At 41.2% G+C, this 27562-nt stretch overlaps 2 protein-coding genes across 5 annotated transcripts in view; one reads left to right on the plus strand and one right to left on the minus strand.

Moving 5' to 3' along the window:
* Nucleotides 1-22584, minus strand: part of gstcd (glutathione S-transferase, C-terminal domain containing) — a 41416-nt gene extending 18832 nt beyond the window's left edge. Inside the window, exons 1-4 of the mRNA XM_086032322.1 lie at nt 21815-22584; nt 19752-20183; nt 16192-16449; nt 7804-7897 (exon numbers count right to left, since the gene is read on the minus strand). Coding sequence (XP_085888448.1) covers nt 7804-7897; nt 16192-16449; nt 19752-20183; nt 21815-22225 — 1195 coding nt within the window. The 5' untranslated portion in view covers nt 22226-22584. The remainder of the gene's footprint in view (nt 1-7803; nt 7898-16191; nt 16450-19751; nt 20184-21814) is intronic.
* Nucleotides 22455-27543, plus strand: ints12 (integrator complex subunit 12). 4 transcript variants are annotated; one of them, XM_086032325.1, is made up of 7 exons: nt 22455-22753; nt 22961-23115; nt 23690-23839; nt 25065-25246; nt 25617-25776; nt 25900-26046; nt 26298-27542. In XM_086032325.1, exons 2-7 carry the CDS (start codon nt 22969-22971, stop codon nt 26868-26870), a joined length of 1359 nt encoding a protein of 452 aa, XP_085888451.1. In that variant the 5' UTR covers nt 22455-22753; nt 22961-22968; the 3' UTR covers nt 26871-27542. The 4 variants fall into 4 exon arrangements, with proteins under 4 accessions (XP_085888451.1, XP_085888450.1, XP_085888449.1 ...); XM_086032324.1 differs by having other exon boundaries at nt 22456-22753; nt 22961-23124; nt 25068-25246; nt 26298-27541; XM_086032323.1 differs by having other exon boundaries at nt 22457-22753; nt 22961-23124; nt 26298-27540.
* Nucleotides 27544-27562: the final 19 nt, after the last annotated feature.

Genomic DNA, 27562 nt, shown 5'->3' on the forward strand with positions numbered 1-27562 from the left:
ATCTTGTATACAGCATATACAGGAGATTTGTATACCGTCTTAAAACAGTAAAACTCCAAAGAATTTGCGGAAATAAAGTTATGGTTAATATTCTCCATAAAAATATCTAGTAAAATACTCAAAGCTCCAGAAATGCTCAACATTGTCACACGGAGTACTTAAATAAAAAGAATCTAGTTGGTTACTTTAAAAGGAGAAGAGGTCACTTCTTTGAGAAAGCCTCGATTGTGGAAGCGCCAGAAAGTTTGCTTTCACTAAGGCTGTCGCTGACATTTTTTGTGTACTCGCGAAATGCCGCGATGACAGCAAAAATGGGACCCTAATGTAGTCGAACCGAGGAGGAAAAAACTCCTCAGCGTGCATCCTTCAGCGGCTGAGGAATGTCTGTCAAAACATGACCAGACGGAGCTGTGGGCGAGAGGTTGGCTCGTGCAGGTTCCAGCGTGTACCTCGCTTGTCTGCCTAGCTTGGCCTCCAAAACGTATAAAACGGTCGTGTCCATTTAGGATTGCCAAATTAATGAAATTGTAGATGGAACTACTAACTGTCAGTAAGTATTACCTTAATGAAAATTTAAACTGAAATTCTTTTTAGGTACACCGAATTTGTGGCGCTTAAACAGTAATCAATTTCGTCGGCTGAGCTGTTGATGTCAGGTGGGTGATATTTGTGTTTGGCGATGTATCTGCCGCACCACATGCACAAATGAACACCTCATTTGACAAAGGATGAGTGCGGAAATACAGTCCGAGCACGCACTGATTCCCTCCAACTGTTCGGAAACATTTCAAGCGTTATTGAAATGTGCCGTTCGGTTATTCAGTGTGCGCCCAAAACCGAGTGTCGGTACACGATCTCGGCGTTACAAATAGGAACATGGTGCGCTAGTGCGTCAGGCAGTACAAACAGTTCAAACACGAGATGCTGATTGTTTTAGAACATAGGCTGTGTTTGGAAATTAATGGGAGGGGAGCGCGCTCTGCCTCTCCGAACACACGCACTGTCAGAGTGGTGCACGGGCGTCAGAGTGAATACCCGAACGCTCCAAGTGTCACTTGTTCCATCAGCTGTGGTTTCAAGTTTATGATTAGCACACATTAGTTTGGGCAGTGGCGTAGTACGTCATCACGAAGTGCAAGAAGGTATGCTCGGTTACCACGGTGACCTCCTTGCTGTTTTTCATTTGCTTGGTTTATATTTAGAGCAAATACCTTTTTTTCATACAGATAATTGTATCTATGATTCTACACTGTAAGTGTTGGTTAGTGAAAGACTTCGGTGTTACATAGCCACTGTAGAAATGGCCCACGCCATTCATTTGCCGTCTTGACGCGCAGGCCTTAATGTCTCCTGGTCGGCATGGAGTCCTAAAACTGTGAGGAGTCTTAGATTTGTTCTTGGTTACTAAAAAAAAAAAGGTCACTAGCGGGGGTTGAAAAAGTGGCTAAGTTGGCAAAACTGAGTAGATTCACTTTTGGGATGGACTTGAAATCACCAATTCATTCATTCTCTGAACCGCCTATTATTATTATTCGTACTAGTAGTGGAAATAAATTACAGAAAAATACTGTTTTCCTTGATTTATGGATATAGTGTAAATTCTAATATATATTACCATCATAATTTTGGTCACTGGGTTCATGATATTCAATTTCCACACAGTTACATCCCTAATCTATTCCTATGTGGTTCGGGACAATAATGACCATGAAACTTTCAAGGCGTCATGGCACGAAGCAAACATGCACTGTCACATACCAGAATGTCTAAAAATGATTTGTCAAGAGCTTAAGCTGTCGTTCATTCCCTTGGGGTTATTTTTCTTGTCAAATTAGCAGACAAGCAAACACAGGGAATGCCTGTCCGACACCCTTCCACAGTAGAAGAGTCTTAAACTGCACACACTGTCAGGACATAGGCCTGTGTGAGCCAAAAACATCGCCACGGCAAACACGCTGTTTCTGCCTTGTTCTACATGAAATAATAGGCAACATTATGTCCAAGAAATCAGTCACTAGATGACATTTGGCTGACATTGACCGTTTACACCAAGTTCAGTCTGTCTGGCAGCATGTCCACGAAGTGCCGTTACGAAAACATCAACACACTTTCGATTTTTGGCGTTGGAATCGATCCATCCTGTCAGTGAAGCTGAATGTGTCACTGGATTGCGCTTACACTGAACAGCACTACATTTAATTCTCCCCCTTAAAGAAACAAATGGCCAGAGACTCATCAAAATGTGTCAGTTTACCAGGTCAGAGGGGAAAACGGTTTTGTCTGTGGACCTGAGAGGGACAGCACGGTTACCTGTAAACATGCTGCAAAGGGTAGTATAAAGTGGCCAAAATGTTCACTGGGTTTCTCAGCGCAGCCTGAGAAAGTCTCAAGCAATATTGGGCTCCTGAACCGAGCTGCAGCGTGATGAATAATTAAAAAAATATATATATATCCTGCTCATTCAGCATTATCGGTTGAAAGAGGGAGATAAATGGGAACGACACAGAGTCACATCTACATTAAAACAATAGAAATGCATGGTGATAGAACAATGTATTTTTTACTGTAGACATTTAGATTTAACAATCAATCAGATGGACGTGAGACCAACATTTCAGTTTTTACTTCCCGGTACTCACATCTGGGATGGCTACACAACTGAAAAGAAAGTAAGTGTTGGTCCGTGACTAGTGTGTTTTGTTGCCCAGGTGTGTTCTATTACATGGATTACATGGGCCTCCGCACTCCACTCAACACTGGCACGGTGAACGGGGTTCTGCCACCACAACATTTCATGAGTGGCCGTATCTTGGCCAGTGGTTTTGAGGCGATTCAACATTTGAACCACAGTTGATGAAATGAAAACATTGACTTAATGTTTAATGTAAGACTATGTATGTTTTTGTTAATTTCATCAAGCATCATAAATGAAATAATTCTTACATAATGAACACACCTTTTGCACCACCATTTAAAACAACAGGTCTCGATGACTCCATTGTTGCTCGATCACAATCCCCAAAATCCCTCGTTTCCACAAATAAACCTTTGAATAGATCTACACTCATCACTTTAGTGTGACTTACAATACGCAATGACACACTCAATATGGCTCTGACATAATTGCTTTGGCACTGCATGGATGATGTGCACTTGGCTTCAAAATGAGGCATTAATCAAGGGCTTACTAATTAGCTACAATCATTATGTGTGTTATATGGACGATTAAACGAGCAATTAGATTCAAATTTATAATGTCACTTGCCTTTTTTTTTTTTTTTTTTTACTCTCAAGCTCTGACACTGAGCTAGTATGTCTGATTCCATATATATAAATCTGATGCATTATTATTATTATTTGTATTGTTATTAATACCATGAAAAAAAATGCTTGAAATATGACTGTTTTGGCAGTTGGTTAAAAGATGAATAAAAACCGATACTTATGCAGTGTCCAGTGTTTATTTACTCAACTGCAGGTGGGGAAGGCATAAATGGAAAAAACATTCAGGGCAGGGGATGGCTGTCTATCAAGACGGAGGACAGTAATTGGGAAAGAAGCAGTTAAGTTAAGATAATCTTGAATACCTGAATCATGGAATTGGGCGTCTATAAACTGCAGACACAACAAACACACATACTGCACGTAGAATGCCATCTCAGCCCTGGCCGTGTAACAAAACACCATGAGGGTGTGTAGATAATGATGAACAACCAGACTGTGAGAGCTACCTGTACACCTAAAGCCCATTACACCCATCATCAACCTGATTGTGACAGTGCTTACCACAAACAGCAGTGCAGACCAGGGATTCACCACGATTAATCATTTCATGGCGCTTTTGGGCCACAGTGGTCGTTTCGTCATTAATGGTATCATCAGGACCGTCCAATTTGTATAGAATGGACCATGAGTGAGTTGTTATCAAATTAGCTGCTTGAATAGGAGCCACGGTGTCAGCACAAGTGCCTTCACTGACCAAAGTTCAGCAATTCTAAACACAGAACTAAAAAAAAAAAAAGTGAGTTTCCTAGAAAGGCACCAGTGGCAATTAACAACACTTTCTTGGAAAAAGTAATAAGCATTATGTCTACAAATGCCTTTCACTTGAAAAAAGAAACTACAATGAAAGAACAATCTTATCTCATGATCCTTCGCGAGAAACATGTCTCACCAAGTGGGAAGATATTTCAATACATGGTGACAAAGTACTGGTTTGAAGCTCCGATGACAGTAATTTGTACCAGGCCCTGCGGGAATCACAACACCAAGGCACTGATAATCTGAGGGAAATTCATAAAACTCAACTTGAATGAAATGCAGTAATTATCTAAGCGCCGATTTAAGGGGTGACATGCCTATGGGGAAATCACGCCTGCTACTTTCAGACGGAACTATTTAATGACCGATGAACGGCCTAACTCTCTTGAACAATCCATCCTCACATTCCCAAGACAGTATGTAACACATTGTACCGGGTTGTCTGGAAACTAAATTAGATGTATTTTGAGGTTTTAATGTGGCTTACAGTTCTACTTTACCAGGTGATGAAGTATCAATCCCACCGCACGTGTCTTTTTGATTTCCCCATCAAACAACCTTTGATTCCCCATAAAGCTGACCAGTTACCGATACCATAATGTTGACTACAATATTAGATATTGATAATATTATTTATTTCGGCAAAGCTGGACAGCCATACAGAACAATGAAAGCCAAACAGTTGTTTGAGAATTGTACGTTACTTTATTACTTAATACTTCGAGACCTTTCTTTTAATCTTGCACTTTTAATTTAAGAATTGAAAAAAAATAAAAATAAAATAAAATAAAACTAATACTAAAAATGAAAAACAAAAATGAAGCATTTGGGGAAAAAGTAAACATTAATAAAAGCGAACAAACTTTCCCTAAAAAAAAAGAAGGAAAACTAAATGGAAAAAAAAAACAAAAGTCAAAATAAAAAATAAAAAACTAACAAGAATGAAAAATCCCAAAGTATTATAAATGGTCAAATTCGCCTTTTGGTTATTCAGACAGCACCAAAACGGAATTTTGATGTGGGCACTCAGTGCTCCAACGGGAACAAAGTGCGCCAGTGCTGGTTGTATTCGGATATGAATCTGAGAAAAGCACACTCTGCCTCTCCGAACACACCCACTCTCACAGTTTTCTCAAACTCCAAGAATGCTAAACTTAGCTTAGCATAGCTTGAGACACATCTGTGAGTGTGAGTGGCATGACCTATTGTGGGAAAATATGTAAAAGAAATAAACAAAAATAAATAGCAGGCCAATTTGATGCACGTCTCATGGGCTCACTCACGGCCACCGAAATGCACTCAACAGAAATTCTAGCGCAACGTAACGGTCGTTGGTTCCAACAGAGGGTCATCGGTGTACTTGTGGCCGCCCGAGATGCGAGGTATTAACCTGATATTGATATATCACTCAATTAATTGATTTATTGGCATCTGTCAGCATTCACACACAATTGCTGTAAATTCTAGTAGTGCATGTTGCACTGCCGTTGAACCGTGTTGTTGTACAACCCATTACAATCTTCAGCTTCCGCATTTCTCTGATTAAAATCTGAAAACTGAGGGACCCAGACAAAGAGCGACAGCCCTGCCTGTTCAACTTGAGTCATGCTCATAGAAGCAAAAGGAAGACATGGGAATTGAACGTGCTCTCCAAAAACAAGCCCGGAGGAGGCGATCGCAGCATGCCTCAACTATGACAAGTATGTGGTCTCTTCATCATCCTCGTTTTGCCCTGCCCTCACCGCTGGCCTTGTTTATCTTGATAATGGTTGTCTCTTGTCAGACTATCTGGGCCTCATGTCATCTACCGATGTCGCTCCATCGTTCTTGCCCGCTTTAGCTATATCTGCACTGCATGCTCTGGTGCCTCTATTAACACTACATCAACAAGACACCTCCGCCAGTGTGTTTTGCACAACAAGCTTCTACACAAGAGGATAAACAACACACAAGTCTTACAACATAGAGTGAACTTATTTGTTGCCCTTTCGTTCACACGCATTTTTTTTTATTTTGTATTTTAGAAAATTGAAATACTTTACATGAGGTTTCAGAAAAAAATCCAACTGTTGCGGAACCTAAGCCTTAACTTCCGATTCAAATCAGCACAAAAAAATAATCTCTAAAAGTTTACTCGCAACTCTGATTAAAAACTGTGTTATTGACTGTGTGTTATCAAAATAATTCTTGTTGCAGCCCTACAACATATAATACATGAGTGGACATGTCGATGTACAGTACTACCATATCCTAATATACTGTCGATATTCTCCCAAATATTAATACCTATATGTTTTGTAAATGTCTTTTTGATACATGCATGCTTGTATTTTTTTTTAACTAGCTAGGATTCCTAATTTATTTTCATTGTTCTTGTGGCAGTGACAATCTATTCTATTCCATTCTATTCAAAGCAATAAGACTGCAATGTTACCACATATGTGTTGTTGCAGGTTATTAATATTAATAATAATAGTAATAACTTATTAACCTAATTGTGCCTTTTTAAACAGTAGAAATATTTCACAGTTGTTTAGAGTTTTATGAACAGTAGATTAGTAGGTAGATTCTGTAAGTACTGTGAAACCATTTTGGCTGGCCAATAGGAAAACAGATTTCCAACCAAACAACTCCAAAGTTTAAATGGGGCCACTCCGCTTCGAGGTATTAAAGAGATATTTGCAATCACATGGCGTGGCCACAATGTCGGATTTGTCACCCTTTGGGGGTGCGGCTATAAACCACATTGATTGCCGATGTAAACACTCAAATTAAAGCGGTAAGTCAGCACTTTCTCCTCCAAAGTTATTGTTTGTAATCTGGCACCACAGACAAAAATATATTCATACATTTTATTGCCCTCAAGAAAGAAAGAAATGAATGAATGAAAATGATTCAAGGACCAGCTTGTGTTAGATTGGTTGGAGTAATATAGGAACTGATGCTAGAATTGGGCTGCATGTGTAGGCGTGTGTGTGGCCGTTTATGTGCACCATAGCAGCATCTGGATCAGAAAACCCACGCACTGGGTTCAGGGCAAATTGGCTGCCTTTTGTCTCCGGTTTAATTACATGGTGCTAAACACAGTGATGCTGCACAGGGAGATGTTAACAGAGCTGCTATTATTGAAAGAGATTAATAGGCAACAAGTGGCTGAAAAAAACATGTCCGAAGCAGTGTGTTGCGTGTTTTGAGAGCTAAACCTTATTTTATACATAATGCTGTAGTTTCAGTTAAGTTGTAGGAATCAGACTGCAGTTGGCCATGGTCACTCCGTACTGAGCAATATGTATTTCATCATTGTATGATTTAGCAGCTTAATTTGTTCCATGGCCAAGCTCCTAACTCAATGTACTCGTATATCAAAAACATTTTCCCTGTTGCAATGAAATTAAAAGCCAATTACAGTTACAAGTTACAACCGCCCCCATAACACCACAACTGTTTTCTTTTGTGTTTTTAATAAATAAATAAACTGTATTGTAAAAAAAAAAAAAAACCCACATGATAAAACAAACACATAAGTGAATGTGAAGAAATAACTGGTTTTATAAAGTGTAATTATTGTACGTTGGGAGTGGGACAAGCCGACAGTCACAACAAGTTAAGTTAAGCATGTGTGCCTTAAAGAGGTGTGGCCTTGTTTTCTAACTACAAAGTACATGGCAGTTACTGTTTAATCACTCAGTTTGACTCTGGCGAAAGCTAAGAGGAGAACGTATTGACATAGCGGTGGAGTTAAGCGATTAGACTCTCGGGTACCTTCCGTGGGGTTGATGGCATTCGGTAAGCTGTCCCATGGGAGTGTCCACTCCGGGCAAGGATGATGAGCGAAGGCTGCCTCAATGCCATTTTCCTATGGCGACATGAAGAAATACCCGTTACCATGGAAACCCACTGACAATCTTGAGGCTCTAGCTACACCCAAGGGGCAGAATCCTTCTTTCATCAAAAGGGGGGTGATAAAATGTTTACTTATTGTGCTCTCCCTGTGCTGGTTGCGCATCTTCTAGGGCAAGCATGGGCATCTTAGTTCCTTACTTGTCAAGTTTGTTCCTTGCGTTGTTCATTTCACAGAAATTTGCTTCATACTACAGGTAGTTTTATTAATCTATTGTTTACGTTATTATTCTTTATTAATAGTAATGTTACACCTTTAGTTTTACCATTACCACAAATAACAGCAAAAAGTATGTAAAGTTTTGAGCTACCGGTAATTGAGGAGCTTTTGAGCATTGTGTCGCTGAAGGAGAGGAGAGAACTTGTATGAAAAGGTGTATAAAGGCTGCATCTTGCATAGTCATTGACACAAACGTACTACCTGAGAGCTCTTTTGCATGTTTGAAAGGTGCAGCCCTCAGTGCACAAGTAGTCAATCGGCTTGTTCGTTAATTTGCGTGTGCTTACCAACGCTTTCGATGCAAAGGTTCCTGGCCCGGCCCCTCTGTCAAATCTTACATCCCAATGTGGCCTGCAAGTCCAAAGATTTGCACACCCCTGTTCTGTAGGGCGAGCACCTTTGTCTAGTTTGCCTCGGTTCTTGCCATTTTCATGCATCTCTGCATAAAAGTCCTTTTTATGCTGTTTTAATCTACCCATTTCACTTGACATGCAATATATTGACAGTACTATGGTTTATTACATTATTATATTGTGTCTGAAGGTCGATGAAAGTTGAAGCGCACGACACTTTAAATTGTGTGAGTAGATGCCAATGCCTGTATCGATTTAAAGAAAGACCTATCTCACCTTACTGGCACTGCTCAGGCATTTGTTTTCAATTAATTGAAACATGGCGTCTATTCAAACAAATGTCACAAATGCAGTAAATGTAAGGGCGAGTTCAGCCACCAGACAGCATTCTGAATTGAAAATGTTGAAAGTTAGTGGTTGCATTCCTTTCGCATAGAAGCCATCCTACCATCCATCCTGTTTCTACCACTTATCTTGTTCAGGGTCACAGGTAAGATGGAGAGTATCCCAGCAGAATTTTGTAGAGAGATACCTTGTATAGCCGCAACCGGTCGCTAGTCGGTCATGGAGCACAAACAATTAAACAACCATGCATACTCACATTCGTACGAATGAGGGGAATATGTGAGAGTACCCACAGAGAGCCTAGGCAAGTAGGAACTGAGATAGCAACAGAGATCTTTTTGATTATAGGGCAGACGAGCTGCAACCCATTTCAGATCATTTGTGGCAAACTACACATTACACTACTGGTCAGCAGTCAATCACAGGTGAAAGATGGAGAATCATTCATACTCTTATTCACACAGTCACTGTCTGGCGACTGAACCCACGCTGCCTATACAGAAGTCAGGCGAGGCACTATAGCATCAGTGACTCATGATCTATAAAATCAATTTTTCGATAATTATAAAGAAATACAGTAATCACTCTTTGGGGTTACCATATCATGTTCTATAGTACTGTATTTATAACTGTGACTGAATGCATGTGACCTTAATACATTGAGCGACGACGCAAGACATGTCGTCAACTGAAAACCTAACAAGCAGTGCCAGTGACGGAAATGTGCGTCAACAACATTTTATTATGCTAATGGCCGGAGAAAAGTCTTGGCCAGTAATCTAGGAATGTAAAAAAAAAAGGAAAACATTACATATGGCCAGCAGATGGCAGCATTGTGTCTCTTTGGATATCACAGAGCAGCAATGGATTGCGGAAATGGCGGAGCATTGGAAATTCAACTGTTACAAGGCGCTTGTGACATTGTGATCAACGTGTTTGGAAAATCTACTACAAAGAGTGTCACAAAAGAGAGAAAAAATGACAAAGATTATTTAACTTCAGAATTAGAAGAGATGATGTAATTTACATACATATACGTACACTCATACACACACACTAACACGCATGCACGCACACACACTACTAACTACTACTACCACTACTACCACTACTACTAATACTACTAAATAGTGGGCAAATAGTTTGTTAAGTTTGACAAATGTTAAATTGTTACACTGTGGTGATTATTTGTAAATACACGATTTTGCCACCAAAAGCACATTTCCATTGTTTCTATCAGTATTATATGCATGAAAAGAACTGTTCAGATGATGAGGATGATTCACAAAAAATATTAACATAAAAGTCACTGTTGTGCATAAAATATATCTTTTCACAAAAAGTATATTTCCTGTGTTTTTTTTTTTTTGGTCCAAAATAAGGTGATTTGGGTGAAACCAACACATTCTATTGCCAATCATGTCATGTCATGTCATCTTCCAAACCGCTTATCTTATATAGGGTCGCGGGGAGTTGCTGGAGCCTATCCCAGCCGTCAATGGGCGAAGGCAGACTACACCCCGAACTGGTCGCCAGCCAGTCGCAGGGCACACATAGACACTGTCACTGAGCGGGAATCGATCCCACGCTGCCCGCACACAACTCAGGCGTGTGTACCACTACACTATCAGCGGACGCCAATCATTAAAAAAGGAATAAATAAGACACGTTCTTTGGTATACATTTGGTAGTTTCTATGTGTACATAAAACACAATATTCTGCGAGCCTTGAAAGATCAGTCATAATGCTCTACATTGGCTGGCAATCATAATCTTTTTTTTAAATGTCTGGCATTGAACGAGTTAAAAGGTGGGCCTTGGCCTGTTAAATGAAATGGGACTCTAAGTGTGGAGTTGGCTGGTTAACCGTTAGCTACTCAGAGTGTTGGATGACTTAGACTCATCTGTAGCAAATCCAAGGCTGTGAGTGAATATGTACTTGAGTATTTATTTTGTGAACTTTGTTCAAAAATGCAATTGAAAGTTCGGCGGCAGCTGTGTCGATCCGTCTACTAGTGGAGGGATTATAACTTGTTCTATCTGAGAGTGGTCGGCTATATAATTAGAGAGTGATGTTTCATTTACCAATAGACGTGCAGTTGTGCAACTTTAAGACAGTTGTGCTTTGCAATAGGCACATTGCACTTTAACTTCTTTAATTAAGCATGAGATAATCCCATCCTCTATCTATTAGGCACTCTTGCTTCCTGGCTCGTGCTTATTTTCTGCAGTAACAGTCCATGTGGAAAAATAATCACTGTAAAATCCCACATTATAGTGAATAATCCGCAATGTACTTATGTTAACTAAACCGCGATGCAGTGAAGCCGCAAGAAATGAGCAACATTTGTTGAGGGACGGCCCTAAATTCCTTGGGGAACAGCATCTTGACATCATTTGATTAATTCGGAAAAAGATAGATGCGATTAAGTGACTGAATTAAAAATAACTTCAATTATTAAGGCCGTAATACAAAACAGAGTTTTACTCCCCGGGGCTTACATTTGGAGAGTTGGCTTGCAGTTTTGTTTTCATTTGGATGGCTGCCTGTTGACTGCATTTGGCAAGTATCATCAGTGCGTGTTAAGTGAGGTGAGAAAGAGGTTATTAGGCATTGATGTTTGCTGCTCCAGAAACCAGAGGTACCTGGTTAGCCTCTGGAAGGATCGTGTTGTCTGCGTGTCCTTCTGTACGTGTGCCGCAGGACACACGCATCAGGATGTATGCGCTCATATACGCTCTCAGAAAGACTCATTGACACTCACATGCTCACCCCGACACACCCACAAGCACACGAACACACACGCACCCCCCCCCCCACACCCACAGCCCCACACACGCACATTAATTTTGACTTTTGATCTTTAAATTCAGTTAATTTTTATTTTTGTTAAAATGTTTCATTTTAGTTGAGGTTTTAGTAGTTATGTATTAATTGTACTTTTTTTTTTTTAATATATGACGTATTTGTCGAGTGCAAGATGAAAAAAAAGCCACTAAGTATTGCATAATATAAAAGTAAACAAAAATTCTCAAACGGCTGGTTGACCTTCCTTCTTGTGTACAGATGTACAGCAATACCCAAATAAGTACATTTAAAATAAAGCCCGAAAACTTATATATGATGTACAGGTCCTTCTCAAAAAATGTGCATATTGTGATAAAGTTCATAATTTTCCATAATGTAATGATAAAAATTAAACTTTCATATATTTTAGATTCATTGCACACCAGCTGAAATATTTCAGGTGTTTTGTTGTTTTAATACTGATGATTTTGGCATACAGCTCATGAAAACCCCAAATTCACATCTCAAAAAATTTGCACGTCATGAAAAGGTACTCTAAACGCACTATTAACCTAATCATCGGAATCAACGAATTAACTCTAAACACCTGCAAAAGATTCCTGAGGATTTTAAAAACTCCCAGTCTGATTCATTACTTAAAACCGCATTCATGGGTCACCTGACTGTGCAATGAATCTAAAATATGTGAAAGTTTAATTTTTATCATTACATTATGGAAAATAATTAACTTTATCACAATATGCTAATTTTTTGAGAAGGACCTGCATGTATATATGATGATTAACTGACAAAAATGAAAATGAAGGCCATTTTTGCTTTAATTATAATTAATATATAGTATAATTGGAAACGTAACTTGCAGTTTCAGTTAGTTTTAGTTTTTCTAAAAGCATTTTCGTATTTAGTTCAGGAAAACATTTTTTTCTATTTTTGTTTCATTCACATTCATCGTTTCACAGTACTCACTGACTCATTTCACCACTCACCCTCAATCACACACATTAAAAAAACATTTACACACATACAGTACTGTACACTTGGGCAGTTACGGTATTATAATATTTTTCAAATATTCTATTGATTATTCACACTGTGATTGTAAACAATTATTTTTTTCAACGCTTTATTTTTTTTTAAACTGACAAATTTTTCCCCCCATCCTGTAAATTGATTATGATCCGGTTTCTGGTTTGGTTCGTAACATTTCAGAAAACAGGGAACATTTTTTCAAAATGAAAGCAGATGTTTGCAAACGTCTTATTTTATTAATCACAACGATAATCAGTATATTTTCATGGAGGATAATAGTAATTAGAGAATATTTACTGTTGAGCAAGTCTAATTGACATTCTCTCTCTCACTCACTCACTCACTCACTCACTCACTTACGACAACAGGCACAACAGCTGCAGACATGACAGTTGCGGCACGGAGCCATCCCCGTAATCCCCCTCGTCCATGGTTTAGAATGGTGGCCATTGTGCGTCTGTGTAAGCGCGCATACCTCGCAGCGTGAATGTGTGATTTCAATCTTTCGTGTCAAATGTCCAATTAAATTTAATCCGGTGTCATGTAAAAAGAAACACAACCTCAAGCACCCAACTCTGTCCCCCTTGTCACGCCACTTATCATCAAGTTACACACTCCTCGCCAGCAGGAAGTGCCCCGGCAAAAAGTCAGTCTAAATGTGTAAATCTTTTTTTTTTTGGTGTGTTTACTATCTGTCCCAAGCACACGCACAAAAAAATAAAAATAATAAAATAAAAACACACACACACACACGTGGGCGCTATGGAGAACAGTAACAATGGATCACTTGATGGTTCCTTCGAAAATATCATTTTAGATAAGATAGTAGATTATTCTGTTACAGTCCACGAAATTGGGAGCACGTCATGATTTTTCCAAATCTGGTGGGCTTAGTTCTGCCTTGGCACACTATAAAATTATACTTTATAAAAACATAAATTAATGACATAATTACAGTACAATACAATAAAGAATTAAACTGTTTTTTTGTCACTCTTTCTCCTTCAGTTGTGCTTCTCATTCTGGTGTGCGCCCCTTGGCCACCTGAGGACAGTCTACGACAGACGTACAGATATACTGAACCAAAGGGTCAGCTCCTCTCTCGGTGTCTCAGTACAGCAGTAGTATTTCATCACAGAGGATAAAGAATAGATACATGTGAGTAATGTTATACGGTCTGTCGCCACGTATTGCTGAAACGTTTGTGTTTCGATATCCGATGCTTTAAGGGTAACAACTTCGCTACGTACAATAGATGCTAATTGTTAGCCCGTGTGCAAATGGAGTTTCCCATTGTCTGTCAGCATTAACGTAGTGGAAACCATGTGGTTGCTTTAATTACACATCCCGTTCTCAAATTTTCTTTATCTCGGGGACATGCTGGGACCAAAATTCAGCCCGGGAATATTTGTCGACGAGGTGGGGGTGGTGTGGTGCTGTGTGGCCGTCAGGTTGTTTTCTACCAAACTGCCACTTGTTGTGACGTGACTTGAGTCACCTGCCACCATATAGCACTCGTAAGTTGGGTCACTCGTACCTCAAGGCGCCACTTTTCCATGAAGTGGAAAGCAGGCATATGAATGTTTGATTCTATGTGTTCCAGCATACATTATATGTCTAATGTATTCATCTGGAATGGACTGCTTTCACAACATGTGAAAATATGGCCGTAAATTTGCAAAATGTGCAGAATTACAAGTGCGTGTGTGGATTGTATTATTCTATTATGAAAGGTAATTTTTATTAGCTGGCCCAATAAAAAGAATAATAATATTCTTGCCGTCATAAAAACAGCCCATAAAAAACGCCCTTTTGAAATGTTAATTTGATGACTGAAAGCTCATGTGAAGAGCTTGCCTGAGGGAGGAAACATTGTACAATTAAAAGAAGGTCTGCCAGGAGCCAAAACACGACATTAGAGATTCATCCTTGAAGGTACAAACCAGCAGAAACTGTGGCAAAAAACGTCTGCGTCGGTGAAAATGAAAGATGATAAAAGCGAGATGTGTAAATGAGCAGACACTAGTAGAATTTATCTTTGCCAAGAAAGTCACCTCATGAAGCTTTAGAAGTAGGGCAAACAGCTTTGGCAAACCTTTTTTCCACTGCAGTCACTTTAACAGAGTAAAATAGGATCGTTAATAAGGGTATAACAAAAAAAAATAGATTTAAATCAGAAAATCGTTGTTGATTAAAATGATGCGAGTGCATCGAATCGAACGAATTGCTATAAATATACCAAGATACGTATCGAATCGTCTTTTATTGAGAGATATATCTTTAAGGAAATTCCATATTTAGAACACTGAAAAGTTAATTCACATGCACCGTATGTAAAATAATGACAAGAAACTCTCAACCTGAGCCATACCAGATCAAATCGAATTGTAATCACACTTAAACGAACCGAAGCAAATTGTTCCACTTTAAAATCGAACCGTCCTTGAATCGTATTGCACGAAATACGTAGCGAATCGTCTTTTATTGGAGATGTTCAGCCCTAATAGTATTAACCATGGCAAACTCATTGTATTTGATGAGGATCTGTGTAGCGCAACACAGTGGCCAAAAGGTTTACCATGTCGGACAAGAGGTTTAGCACATCTGTCTCACAGAGAGAAACGAGAGGTTTTGAGTTTGAATCTCAGTTTAGAGACCTCCAGTGTGAAGTGTGTGGTGAAGTTGTCACTGTGTTTGCGTAGATTTTCTCCATGTCCTTCAGCTTCTTACCACATTCCAAAAACACGGATATTAGGTTAATACTGATGACTTAAGTGTTCGATGGTTGTTCGCCTATGTGCCATGCAATGGACTGGACTTCTCAAGTCAAATAATGAACACTCTAAATTGTCAATGGATCTAAATTTGAGTGTGCTCGGTGTTTGTTTATGTAGTAGCACGGCTCAGGTGGGAGGGTGGTCGTCTGTAGTCGATCCTGAGCCCATGTAACAATGCCAAAGTATCCTTGAGCATGATACTGAATCCCCAGGTGCTCCGGATGCGGTGTCATCAGTAGTGCCAGTGTTGAAATGTTTTGAGTAGGGCTGTCACAAAGGAATCTTACTAGAATCGATTATCTTATCGCTGGAAAAGAGCATCCGCAGGAACAAATGTCCGTGCGGAAACACCGAAATGGCCATTCTGGGTGCCGCAAACACAGTTTTGATTCATCCATCCATTATCGATACCGCTTATCCTAACAAGGGTCGCGGGACAGTTTTAATTACGGCAGAAATTTTTGTCAATCAATTTTTGTGATGGACATTTTTTTTTTTATTCTGTGTATACCGTACTTTTCGTCATTTTTGATTGGTGGCTGTATATACTTTTTGTGAAATTTTTGTTTGGTGGCATGCCGTGAAATATGTAATGTACGGTAATGTAAACTATGTGCTTTGGCTCAATAAACGGAAAACACAGAATTGAAGGATTTCTGAAACAAAATATTCTAATGATGACCCAATACTGGTCAAAGTGAAAACAAAGTGTTTTACTTTAAGTTTGGTTATGGTGGGCCGGGGGCCGCCAACAAACGGCAGCTGCTTGGTCATCTCCACTTCCTGCTCCAGTTGACTCGCCAGGTTGCCTTCGACCGGTGGCTCAGCTGGGAGGGGCGTTTCGAGGACTGAAAGAGTGATCCTGCAGGCTTCGGCAGCTCGAAGGACCCCGGGCACCTCCTGAACGTGGCTGTACCAGCGAAGCAGGTGGGGGAGGCAGTGCAGAGTGCTGGCAGAATGAGTTCGGATGGAAGACTGTAAAAGAGAGCAGCAGCGGGAAATTAAATAAGTGACTCGTCAGACGTCAGATTGACGTTCACGTCACACGGCCTCACCAGGGGTCACATCACAACAGGCCCCGCGAGCGACCAGGGATAAAAGGTGTAAAGACCCAAAAAGAAACACAGAAGCCGCGTCGCCACGATTACAAGGCGAGAGAGCGAGTCTCTGCGATACAACGAAGGGGCAAGTGTGAAAAGAATCCGCTGTGTCTACTTTACGTCGGTGACTGTCAAAAGGAGACATGCTAGGCTGAGTGTGAAACTGGAAACCACTGGAGCACAGCTGACTTGTAACAGGCTCATCGTGGGAACTTGGGTTCATTCCCAACGCGGAAGAATAGTTGGTGACGGCTGGAGGGTGAAATAGATGTTGAGGCTGACTGGTGGAGTGCACAAAAACAACATTTTGAGTTAAATATTCTCCTCAGTTTACGAAGGAGCTACTTTTTTACAGTGGCAACATAACCTGAATTTGTACCTGAAGTCTGATATAGTCTACCACTAACCTACACTGACGCAGGAGTAAAGTCACAATTACAGAAAATACCTGTACAGTAAATGGGATCGAGCCCTGTCACGAACAATGAAAATCTACAATTGATGCCCGCCCAAAAAGGTTCGCACCTGCCTATAGACTCTGCAAAGCACCTTTCTCTATTAGACAAGGCTATGTCCTAATTAAATTCGCGGTACTGGAGAAAAAACAACGCAGGAAAGCCAAAGCCAAGAGATGAAGACAGAAGCTCAAAACTGAGAGACAGACATGCTCACCACTGCTTTATGAGAAAAATGGTTTCCATATAAAAACAAATACATCCCGGTACGGAATGTAACACAATACTAAACCAGACATGTTTAATTAAGTCTAACAACCACTGCTGCAGGGAGAAAATCCTCAATTAAGTCTTTGCGACGCGACTCTTGACCAGACTTGAGAACACAGTGGGTGTCTAATCATCCTCCAGCCATCACAACACTATTAAAAATAATGGCAAAATAAGCATCAAAACAAGCCTCTGCACTGTGCACCAAGATGTGAAATGTATCAATTATTCACGGAATTTTAAAAGCGTTGCGCGGTTTTCTGTGCCACAATGCATAATTACTTTTTTTTTTTAAAGGGGACCCATTATGGAAAATTGACTTTTTGACTGTTTGGATAACAGCCCCGACACCATGTTTCGTGCCAATTGGTCAAAACATAACTATTCCAAAACAGGTAAATATCATTTCAAAAAGTCATCTGACAACATTACCTTTGAAAATGTAAAATACATAAATAACTAAAAAGGCTTACAAGATGGATTTAAAAGAAACATATTCAGAAGTGTGTACTGCACACATTTCAAAAACTCTCTGTAACACCCAGGCTTAACTTGGCTCCTTCCTGACATAAAGATTGTCTGTCAGTCGGGATGTATTACTTCAGCTTTCTTCCTTGACACCAATTACTGCACCACTTTCCTATTAGGACAGGGCGTTTCTGTGGATCTTAGGTTGTTTCAAAAAGAGCACTACAAATGCAAATAGGTGAGTTTTTCAATTAACATAACGGGATTGGTTTGACAGAAAAAAAACGGAATTGGTGAATTTGTAAATATTGAACCCCGAGTATGCAGGGCATTACTGCACAGCAACCTTTTTTGACCAAGATCTACCATACTTTTCAAGCAGCAAGCCTTGATCGACCAGTTCTTTGTCAACATCTCAAACCCACACACCTTTTCCATCCTGGAGTAACTAACCGCATAACACTTTTTCTTGTTGACATACAGTACAACCACAAGACATCACATCACTCTCTCTGTTCCTCTCTTACACGCATGCACAGTGCACACACATGCACGGATGCCATGTTAAGCCATTGCCATTACTGACCCTAACATGAACGAAACAGAAAAATAAACCGGAAACATGTCAGGTAGATGTCTGAGTTTGGAAAAGGAATTCATTGCGTATCAGAACGGGAGACCTGACACAGGGAGGCGAAGGCAGAGATGTACTTTTGTAGCACACAGAGTGCAGGAATGTTTCCATTGTAGCGCAGCGCGCGTGTTCTGTTTTAAATGACGTTACATACATATACATAAACATACACATACACAAACACATATACATCCCCCTTTGAAACAAAAGACTCAGTGCGGCATGGAAGCCTCACCGTGGCCGGACTAAACGCGTCGCCTTTTAGCACCTTCTAGGTCCTTTTTTGTTTTATGTACCTTTCAGGATCTCAGAAACCTCGCCACTCTTAAAGGATACGCTATTAGTCCGGCCACGGTGAGGCTTCCATGCCACGGTCAGTCTTTCGTTTCAAATATCGCCCAGCGGGTGGGGGAAAAAAATGGGCTTCTGACGATACTTGATCCGACTATTTGTTTCCCCGTCTATCGTTTATCGCCTCCAAAATGTTCATAGGTGGATAGGCGGACCGGTCCGTCACATAGGCGGAATGCCCAGCACTGGATATCGCAATATTCGACACGCATGTTTTTTCAATATCGCGCAGCCCTAATATAACCAATAATAGAAAAACACACCCAGAAAAGTATCATCCACCCCCTCAGATCTCTCCCGGTCAACTTGGCAGAAGTCCGTGGTCTACCAGTGGTATTTTGGCACCCGCGGATTTGGGGTTTCTTGTTTTTTTTCCCAGTTCTTTTCCCCCCATCCTCCAGAATTTTCATAGAAAATGAACATTAAATGTTTATCAACTACTCTCCCCAGTCCCCAGCCACCAATTCCATCGAACGAATTTCAATTATTCATGGTTTTCACTACCCATGGACGGGCCTGTTCACCGTCCCCTGCAAATAGCGGGGGTCAACTGTAGAGAGTCTAAGGCTAAGTTGAGTTGGCAACAATGTGTGCCGCAGGCTCTGTCACATCCTAGCTCCATCCTGGTCGTCATGGTGATGAAAGCCATATTCAGCCAGAGAGAACCCCCCGCTTAAGAAAATAAAAAAATAAAAAAATAAAATGGGTGATTTGAACCAGCGTTTGACTACTGTGTAGAAATTCTTCATCCCTTAAGTATATTTTGACACAAGAATGTCAGGGATGAGACTTTTTATTAGCGCACCTGGGAGCAGTTTTCAATTGTGGAAAATAAATACATTATAAGTCTCATTTAAATGTGCTCTAAAGGTTCTTGGTTAACTATCTCGAGCAAGCAGACCTTTCGTGTCTGTGTCTTTGTTCAGCTGCATTAAATTCAAAGAGGCTCTGTGTTATGCATTGGCACAGACAGACTTTAATGATTAGCAGGCAGCTCACCAGGTACTGATGGATGCATGGCAGCAGGACCACATCAGTCAGAGTGAAGTACAGCCCCTCGGCAAACACATGTTCCAGCACAGGCAGATCGTTGGTCTTGACTTTTCTGATCTCATAGCTCTCCCTGGTGGTCAGAGTCGGAGCTGCTGCTACAGAGAGCTTAGCCAGAGCGGCCTTGAGCTCGAGTCCATCACCCTGGTTGGAATCCACATTTCCCTCACTCGAGTCATTATTTCCGTTTCGTCTGAGCTGCTTGAGCTTTTGTCTGCGGATTTTGTCATCGTTGTGGACTTTGACGGGCTCGGCTAGCCTTTGCTCCAGGGTGAGGATGGCGGGAGGTGGCAGCTGAGGCTGTTGGCTGTTAGGATTTCGGAGGTGCTCTTCGACGGCAGACGGGATGCAGATTTCACACAATCTGGTCCACTTGCTCACCTGAGAGAATGGACAGAAAACAGAAATATTATATCACCGGTAATCTGTTCCACCAAAGAATAACTTGACTGGAGGCAAAATGTGATACTGATCAAAGAGGAAATTAATGTATTTGTAAATATAATATGTACTGTATGTATGTAAATAATATATAAAATTGCCTTTTTAAGACTTGTATACTAATGCGGTGGTGCCTTGAGATACGAGTTTATTTTGTAATCAGACTCATAACTCAAATCACTCATATCTCAAATCATCCCCAATGAAATTAATGTCATGTCATTTTCCAAACCGCTTATCCTATACAGGGTCGCGGGGAGTTGCTGGAGCCTATCCCAGCCGTCAATGGGCGAAGGCAGACTACACCCTGAACTGGTCGCCAGCCAGTCGCAGGGCACACATAGACACTGTCACTGAGCGGGAATCGATCCCACGCTGCCCGCACACAACTCAGGCGTGTGTACCACTACACTATCAGCGGACTGAAATTAATGTGAATTCAAATTAATTTGTTCCAGCCTCTGCAAAAATATAAAACATATTGTAATGTTTTTGGAATGATAAAAACAACACTCACATTTTTTTAAATATACCTTAGAGGGGAATTCATGTAAAAAACTTGTTTCCAATAATATATAATCTGAATTCTGAATGAACACAATATTAATCAGAATGCTGTGTTTAGAAGAGTGGGGCGCATAAAGCATGTTGTAAAGAACATTTTTTACTTGGATTCCCCGTTGATGATATAAATAAATAGAAATTCAACAGTATTTGTCACCCATTTCATCAATTCATTGGCATTCTTCTGCTAGAGTCACTGATAGTGTAGTGGTACACGCGCCCGAGTTGTGTGCGGGCAGCCTGGGATCGATTCCCGCTCAGTGATGGTGTCTGTGTGCGTGCCCTGCTAATAGGGTTGCGTCAGGAAGGGCATCTGGCGTAAAATGCTTTGTCAAATCAATGATGCGAATCGTGCGTGCACTTGATTCGCTGTGGCGACCCCTGAGGGGAAAAGTAGAAAGGATAACAACAACATTGGCATTCTTCTGATCAGTTTGGCATGCCCGTCTTAACCACTTGGGGGCAGTGTAAGACAAAGAGACAGACGAAAATACTGTTCTTGGCGGCTTAGCTCAAATATGTTCTGTGATGGGTCCATGTGCCACATATGATGTAAAAGCAAGGATTGTATTTTCACTCGTGGAGGAAGCATTTCACCACCAAGTCACCAAAACCCACTTCAATTAGCGTGTGGATCCATGTATGTGGCGCATGCAGCAGGCACAGAGCCAAACACACATCCCCCTCCATACACCCATGTCAACAACTTTGAATATTTGATGTGTCAGTTGTCAGAAGCTAACACTAATAGTGCAGTTGTGCTTAGGTTTTGGCTTTGACATGCCAGTTCTTACATGTAACGCGGTGGCCGCGGACTCGGGCAACAATTCTTTACTCAACCTTACTGCCTGGCACATGATGGCACATTTTCTGACATTAGGAGCAAACAACAGACTTGACTTGTTTAAATTCAAACGTTATGCTTGGGCAAGCCCTAACTAATTGCATACAAGCAATTCTTGTTTGTTTACTATTACTAGTATTTTGCTATCGTGGGTGCCACGAACCTCAGCACAAGCTTTGAGACAAGTCTTCTTGAAGCCCAGAAGTTCCTGCACATCGTTCCTGGAGGGCTCAGCCTCGACGCTCTTGTTGATGATGTGCCTCAAAACTACAGCCAGTCCAGCCCTGCACAGCCTCCCGGTCTCATCCAATACGGTGGGTAGCCGACAGCCTCGCACCAGCATTGGCAGATCATCTGGCAGGACGTCTCGCACGTCCAGGAACTCTGGCAGCTGACCCCGAAGGGTCTGAGAGCCGTCGATCTTGCCGGAGACAAGGTGGACTTTGAAAGACTTGCACTCACAGTAGGACAAGAGGAATAAGACGATGGAGGAGTGCAGAGGCAGACATGGTGCCTCATCTTGGAAACTAACTTCCAGGAAAAGGGAGGCATGCCTCTGCTTCAGGTCCTTCATTGTAAACAGCGGCCGTTGGAACAATGTTGGCTAAAATATTAACTTTTGACACCGTTTAAATTACATGATCATTCACGTACTAATGATACAAAACGCGCATTCCTATGAACTCACGTTGTAAATAAAAACTTCCGGGTATAAACACCTGCTTCTTCTTCCTTTCCTTTCCTGACCTCTACTGATACCACAGCGCCACCTGTTGCCATTAGTTAAAAGGGGAAAATAAAGAATATATAATAACCACACTAACGACAAAGTCACACTAGACGATGCACTAAAACTTTTAAAAATATATATCGACTCATCAATTGTCGTATAATATGTCGCGGAGAATGACGCCTTTTGTTTGCCGCGACACAACGTCTCATGTGTCATTCCGCCTTTGTAAGCATGTCGGACATGTTTTATTGTAGCACCGGCAACATTTTCGGAGGAGAAGATTCTGCCTGGGTACTACAAGCTACTTTATCGTCATTTTACTGCCATACCGGTGTAGCCGACGAGTTTCTTTTTGGGAGTGGACACCAGGTAACAAGGCTGAAGGGAGAATTGTACATTTTAGCTTACTTGTTTGTTACGAACGTTATTCAGAGCTTGATACTATTTGGTGCTGTGTGTGAACTACAAATACCACCCACAAGACTATGATGAATTAGTTATGTAGTAATATATAGTTACTGTTCCACATGATCTCAGCAGTGTTGATAACTGCTGGAACTTTTCCTTTTTGGTCAGTATAAACCATGGCTGGTCCTGTCAGTCTGGAGCTAGATCCCATCTTCCTGAAGGGCCTGAGTTACCTGCACTCCAAGAGCAAAGATTCCGCAGAGAAGCTCAAAGCGCTACTCGACGAGTCCCTTTCCAGAGGCAGCGACACATCCTATCGCTTGGTACAAAAAGTATGTCGGTGTTGGGAATCCCTTTTTTCCCCCATAGGAGAATTTGGCAAACTGTTATCACCATATGAGGTGTGTCAGACAAGTTCCAGGACTGGTGTCACAAAAAATGCATTTAATATTCAAACTACATGTTTTCCCATTCAGTGTGGGACAGACGATCAAATCAGCATGTCTCATCATTCAGTACGCAAAAATGATCAAGAGTTGTGGCAGGCCAAGTGGTGGAGAATTTACTGCTGCATCATAGTAATTGACTACGGCGCGTTCCAATTTATGTACAAATCTGTACAAATTACGTCAATGCTGTAGGAATTCAGTCGTCAATCCACCTACTGTGGTCGAACGCCTGTCGGTGGCTAGCTAGTGGGTTGGTTCTCCCTAGTCATCTTTTCGTAACTTGCTGCTGTACTTTCTTCTGTGAACAACCCCTTTTGATACTTTTGAAATAAGGGATCAAAGAAAAAGTGCAGTTATTCCTTTGTTGCTTCCTGAATTGAGGCCTTGTACGATACGTACGGAACGTTTCTGGGTTGACTAATAAGTATCTTGTCTTGTGCATCTTTAGGATCTTGAAGTGTCCAAGGGGTCTGTATCCAAACTTAGCTTCAGCAAGCAGGACTCCAAGTCTTCCTCCAGCTCCTCATCCTCTAGCATAGGCAGCAAATCCAGCTCTGAAAAGAGCAAGAAGGACACTGATAGGAGATCTTCTGACAAGGTATGAATAATGTCAATGTACTGCACACTTTCTACAGTGTTTAATCGAGATGGTTTAGATAGATAGATTGTACAGCACAACATAATCTCTATTAACTCTTCCTAAAGTCTTGTCCCATATTTACCGTTTAAATTATAAATCTCTGTTCAAGGTATCATACTTTATTTTTGTATGTTTTTCTTTCCTCATCGATGGTTCTGTTTGAAATTCTTCAAATTCTAGAACTTTAACAGCATATTTTTAGGTTTAAAAATTGCTTATATTCAGCTTAATTGCGTGATTGTGTGAAAATATTTTTCCCAACTCTTTTTAGAATATGAACATATCATTACTTTAAAGATAAGTTATTTATTTCATTTTGTTTATTGCTGTCTTCCTGTGGTAAGAAAAATACAAATTTTTATGTTGTGTACAGTATAGTGATGTAAATTACCGCGACCGTTAGTTGCTGGAAAAGTTTGAACATTTAGTTTAAAAGTGCTTAAATTTGACCTGGGGAAAGTGAAACAAACACCTTTGTTGGTACTGTACTTGGTTTTCCAGAAAAACAAACAAAAAAAACAATAAAAACAACAAAGATGTTCGGTTAAATGAAGACTCTAAATTCAGGGTTCACCAACTCTGGTCCTGGAGACCCCTATCCAGGATGTTTTTAGATGTCTCCCACCTCCAACACACCTGATTCAAATTATCTTAACATTATCAGGCTTCTCAGAGCTTGTGGATGAGCTGATAATTTCAATCAGGTGTGCTAAAGTAGGGAGATATCTAAATGATGCTGGACAGGGGCCTCGAGGACCGGAGTTGGACACCTGCTTTTTAGATTTTTCCCTCCTTCAACACACCTGATTCAAATGATCTGCTCATCAGCAAGTTTTGCAGAAGCCTGATAACATTCCTGATCATTTGCATCAGGTGTGTTCGAGGAGAGAAATATTTAAAACATACAGAACAGGAGCCCTCGATGACCGTGGTTGGTACCGCCTGCACAAAAGTATCCATAAATGTATATGTGAGTGTGAATGCTCGCATAAAGTCAGCTGGGATAGGCTCCAGCTCAGCTACAAGTCATATGAGGACAAGCACTATCAAAGATTGCTTGATGGTTCAATTTCCACCAATTTGAGTTTGAAAGTAAATATGTGAACAATAACCACATCGCTGACTAAAATTATTTGATGGGGGTTGTCGCAAATCTTGTTCCTGGGATCATCATGATCAACAGCAGGTTAGGATTGACTTTGGTGACGTGGAGCCTCCGAAAAAGCCTCGTTTAGAGAAGCAGGATCGCTCGTCGCCAGTTACCGTGCAGACGAGCAAAGACCTCCTACCTAACATCAATGACTATGACGAAACCAACGCTGACGACTTTGCCATGGAGATGGGCCTGGCATGCGTGGTTTGCAGGTACGTACTCATTCTTACCGTGGTTTGTATTGCTTTTATCCAGTGGTAATAAAGATACAGAACCATTATTAAAAAAATCCAATTCACAGCAATGTATTTTGTGGGGACACGACACAAATGACAAATGGTTTATTGTTGTGTGTCGTACGTGTAAGTTGACTGGTCAAGCGAACATTGCCAGTAGTAGTCTCTGCAGTATTTCACCATATCACTACTTCTTTTCCCCCATCCTTAATTTATGTGTACTGTAATTGTCATCCAGTAATAACTCCCATTAATCCTCAGTCATAGTGAATAGGTAGTCATGCACATTTGTTGAAATGTCTGTTTTTTTTGTTTTTGTTGTTTTTTTTAAACAATTTCACCAAAGACAAATGACAGTGTCCATGGGAAACCAGCTGGTAGAGTGCCAGGAGTGCCATAATTTGTATCATCAGGACTGCCACAAGCCCCAAGTAACTGACAAAGAAGTCAATGACCCTAGGCTGGTTTGGTATTGTGCTCGCTGCACCAGACAAATGAAGCGTATGGTGAGAAACATCCATTCTACTCCAGCGCATCCACAAATTTGTACTATCCTGTCTGGGAAATCAATTCCTGGTTAGTTCATTTTTTGGTATAATTATAACGCACTTATTGTTTGTTTGCACCAGGCCCAAAAGCCTGCGCAGAAACCCTCCCCGGCCTCTGCCTCGTCAGCACCGGTTGTTATAAAAGACACTCTGGTGAAAAAGACAGAACTTAAAACCAAGCCGGACACCACTAGCACCTTCCAGGCCTTCAAACGGACAGAAGTGAAGGTATGTGCCAAAAGCTGTTTGCTAATCATTTAAATGTTTTGGGGGATTTTGTCAAAAACGGTTGCCGTTAGCAGTGTGCAGTTGTATTTAGAATCGATTCCAGTGACCTTTCACAATGGTATAACGACTGCCAGCCTATCCAGGGTGTCCTACTGGTGTAAGCGCCAGTCCCTGTTGTCACTCTCAAAAATATATGCAGTTTCAAAAATAAACTAATGGGTGGATGATGACTAATATACCATCATTTACAGACTTCCACAACGTCAGCCAATCCCACCAGCAACAACTCGTCATCGTCAGGCAGCGGTCTAACAGGCTGGGCCGCGTTTGGTGCAAAAACAAGTCCATCCCTTCCCGTCAGCTCCAAATTGGGTTCTTCGGGACCAAGTGGGAGCAACAAGGCAATGACTACTCCACCCGGCCAGAAACTGGTAGGACTTTCTGGTCTAGCCGGGACAAAATCCGGACTGGGTGCTGCGAAGGTCACCGGGAGCGGCAATGGAAATGGCTCCAGCCAGGTCTCTCTGAAACCACCGCCCTTGACCCTGGGCAAGCAGCCACTCAACCGTTCATCAAGCAGCGAGAGCCAAGGGAAGGGTTCCGCCTTGTCATCGGGGGCGGGATCCCCAGGCAGCTCCCAGACGAGTCCAGGAAGTAGTGGCACAGGTGGAAATAATAACGGAGGGAATAACGGAAACAATGGGAATGGGTCCAAGCTTCAACCGGGGGAAAAAGCCCCAACATCTCAAGAGTCGCAGCTCAATGCCATGAAACGGTTGCAGTTGGTGAAGAAAAAAGCAGCACAGAAAAAGCTAAAGAAATAAGCAGAGGCAGTAAAGCCTTGTGTCTTCCACATAGTACAGTTCAGTTCACTTTGGTACGGTACTGAATGTTTTGCTTTTCCATTGTGAAGAGTACCTTATTAGCCAGTGCATACCTTACCACTGCCCGTTAATTGGACGAAGAATCGAAGACATGTCTTTTCGGTGCAGGTGTGCGAATGGAATGGCAAGGACATACAATGGAAGACCAAGTCAGAAAACCCTTGTTTCTTGTTGCGGTAATGCATTTCTGTGTCACATTCTTCTTTGTCGCACTGCTCTGATACTGGATAATAGTACATGTCTACATACTGTGATACCACCACTCCACCTACAAACTGCAGTGGAAACCCAAGCCAGATAAGGATTCACCGTTCGAAAGCATTCTGTCACAAGCTCAATTTAACTGAACTGAACTGAACTGTGCCTCTTTGTGGAAGCATGGCTGATAGAGGGTAAACCAAACCCTCAACCTCTGCAGATGTAGTGCCAGAGAGTTGTCTGTGATCTAATGTCTATGGAGTGAGACCATACATTCTCATACTTGAATCTTTGTGTAAATGCTGCTGGTCTGCTGTGCCTCATTCTGTACCAATTAATCGAACCTGAGATAAAGTGTCCGTTTTTTTAAACCCGCAAACGTAATTAAAATTCAACATGAACAGCATCAAGGAGTCATTTGATATGATTTAAAA

This window comes from Filicampus tigris, chromosome 6 (assembly GCF_054856515.1).
Source record: "Filicampus tigris isolate MCC_2025a chromosome 6, RoL_Ftig_1.0, whole genome shotgun sequence".
Lineage (NCBI taxonomy): Eukaryota > Metazoa > Chordata > Actinopteri > Syngnathiformes > Syngnathidae > Filicampus > Filicampus tigris.

What these genes read in the sequence shown, in the direction of transcription:
- ints12 (XM_086032323.1), top strand. Translation starts at nt 22,969, where the DNA reads ATGGCTGGTCCTGTCAGTCTGGAGCTAGATCCCATCTTCCTGAAGGGC. An exon ending in ATAGGAGATCTTCTGACAAG is followed by an intron (nt 23,840 to 25,064) that starts GTATGAATAATG and finishes CATGATCAACAG; the next exon opens with CAGGTTAGGATTGACTTTGG. An exon ending in CCAGACAAATGAAGCGTATG is followed by an intron (nt 25,777 to 25,899) that starts GTGAGAAACATC and finishes TGTTTGCACCAG; the next exon opens with GCCCAAAAGCCTGCGCAGAA.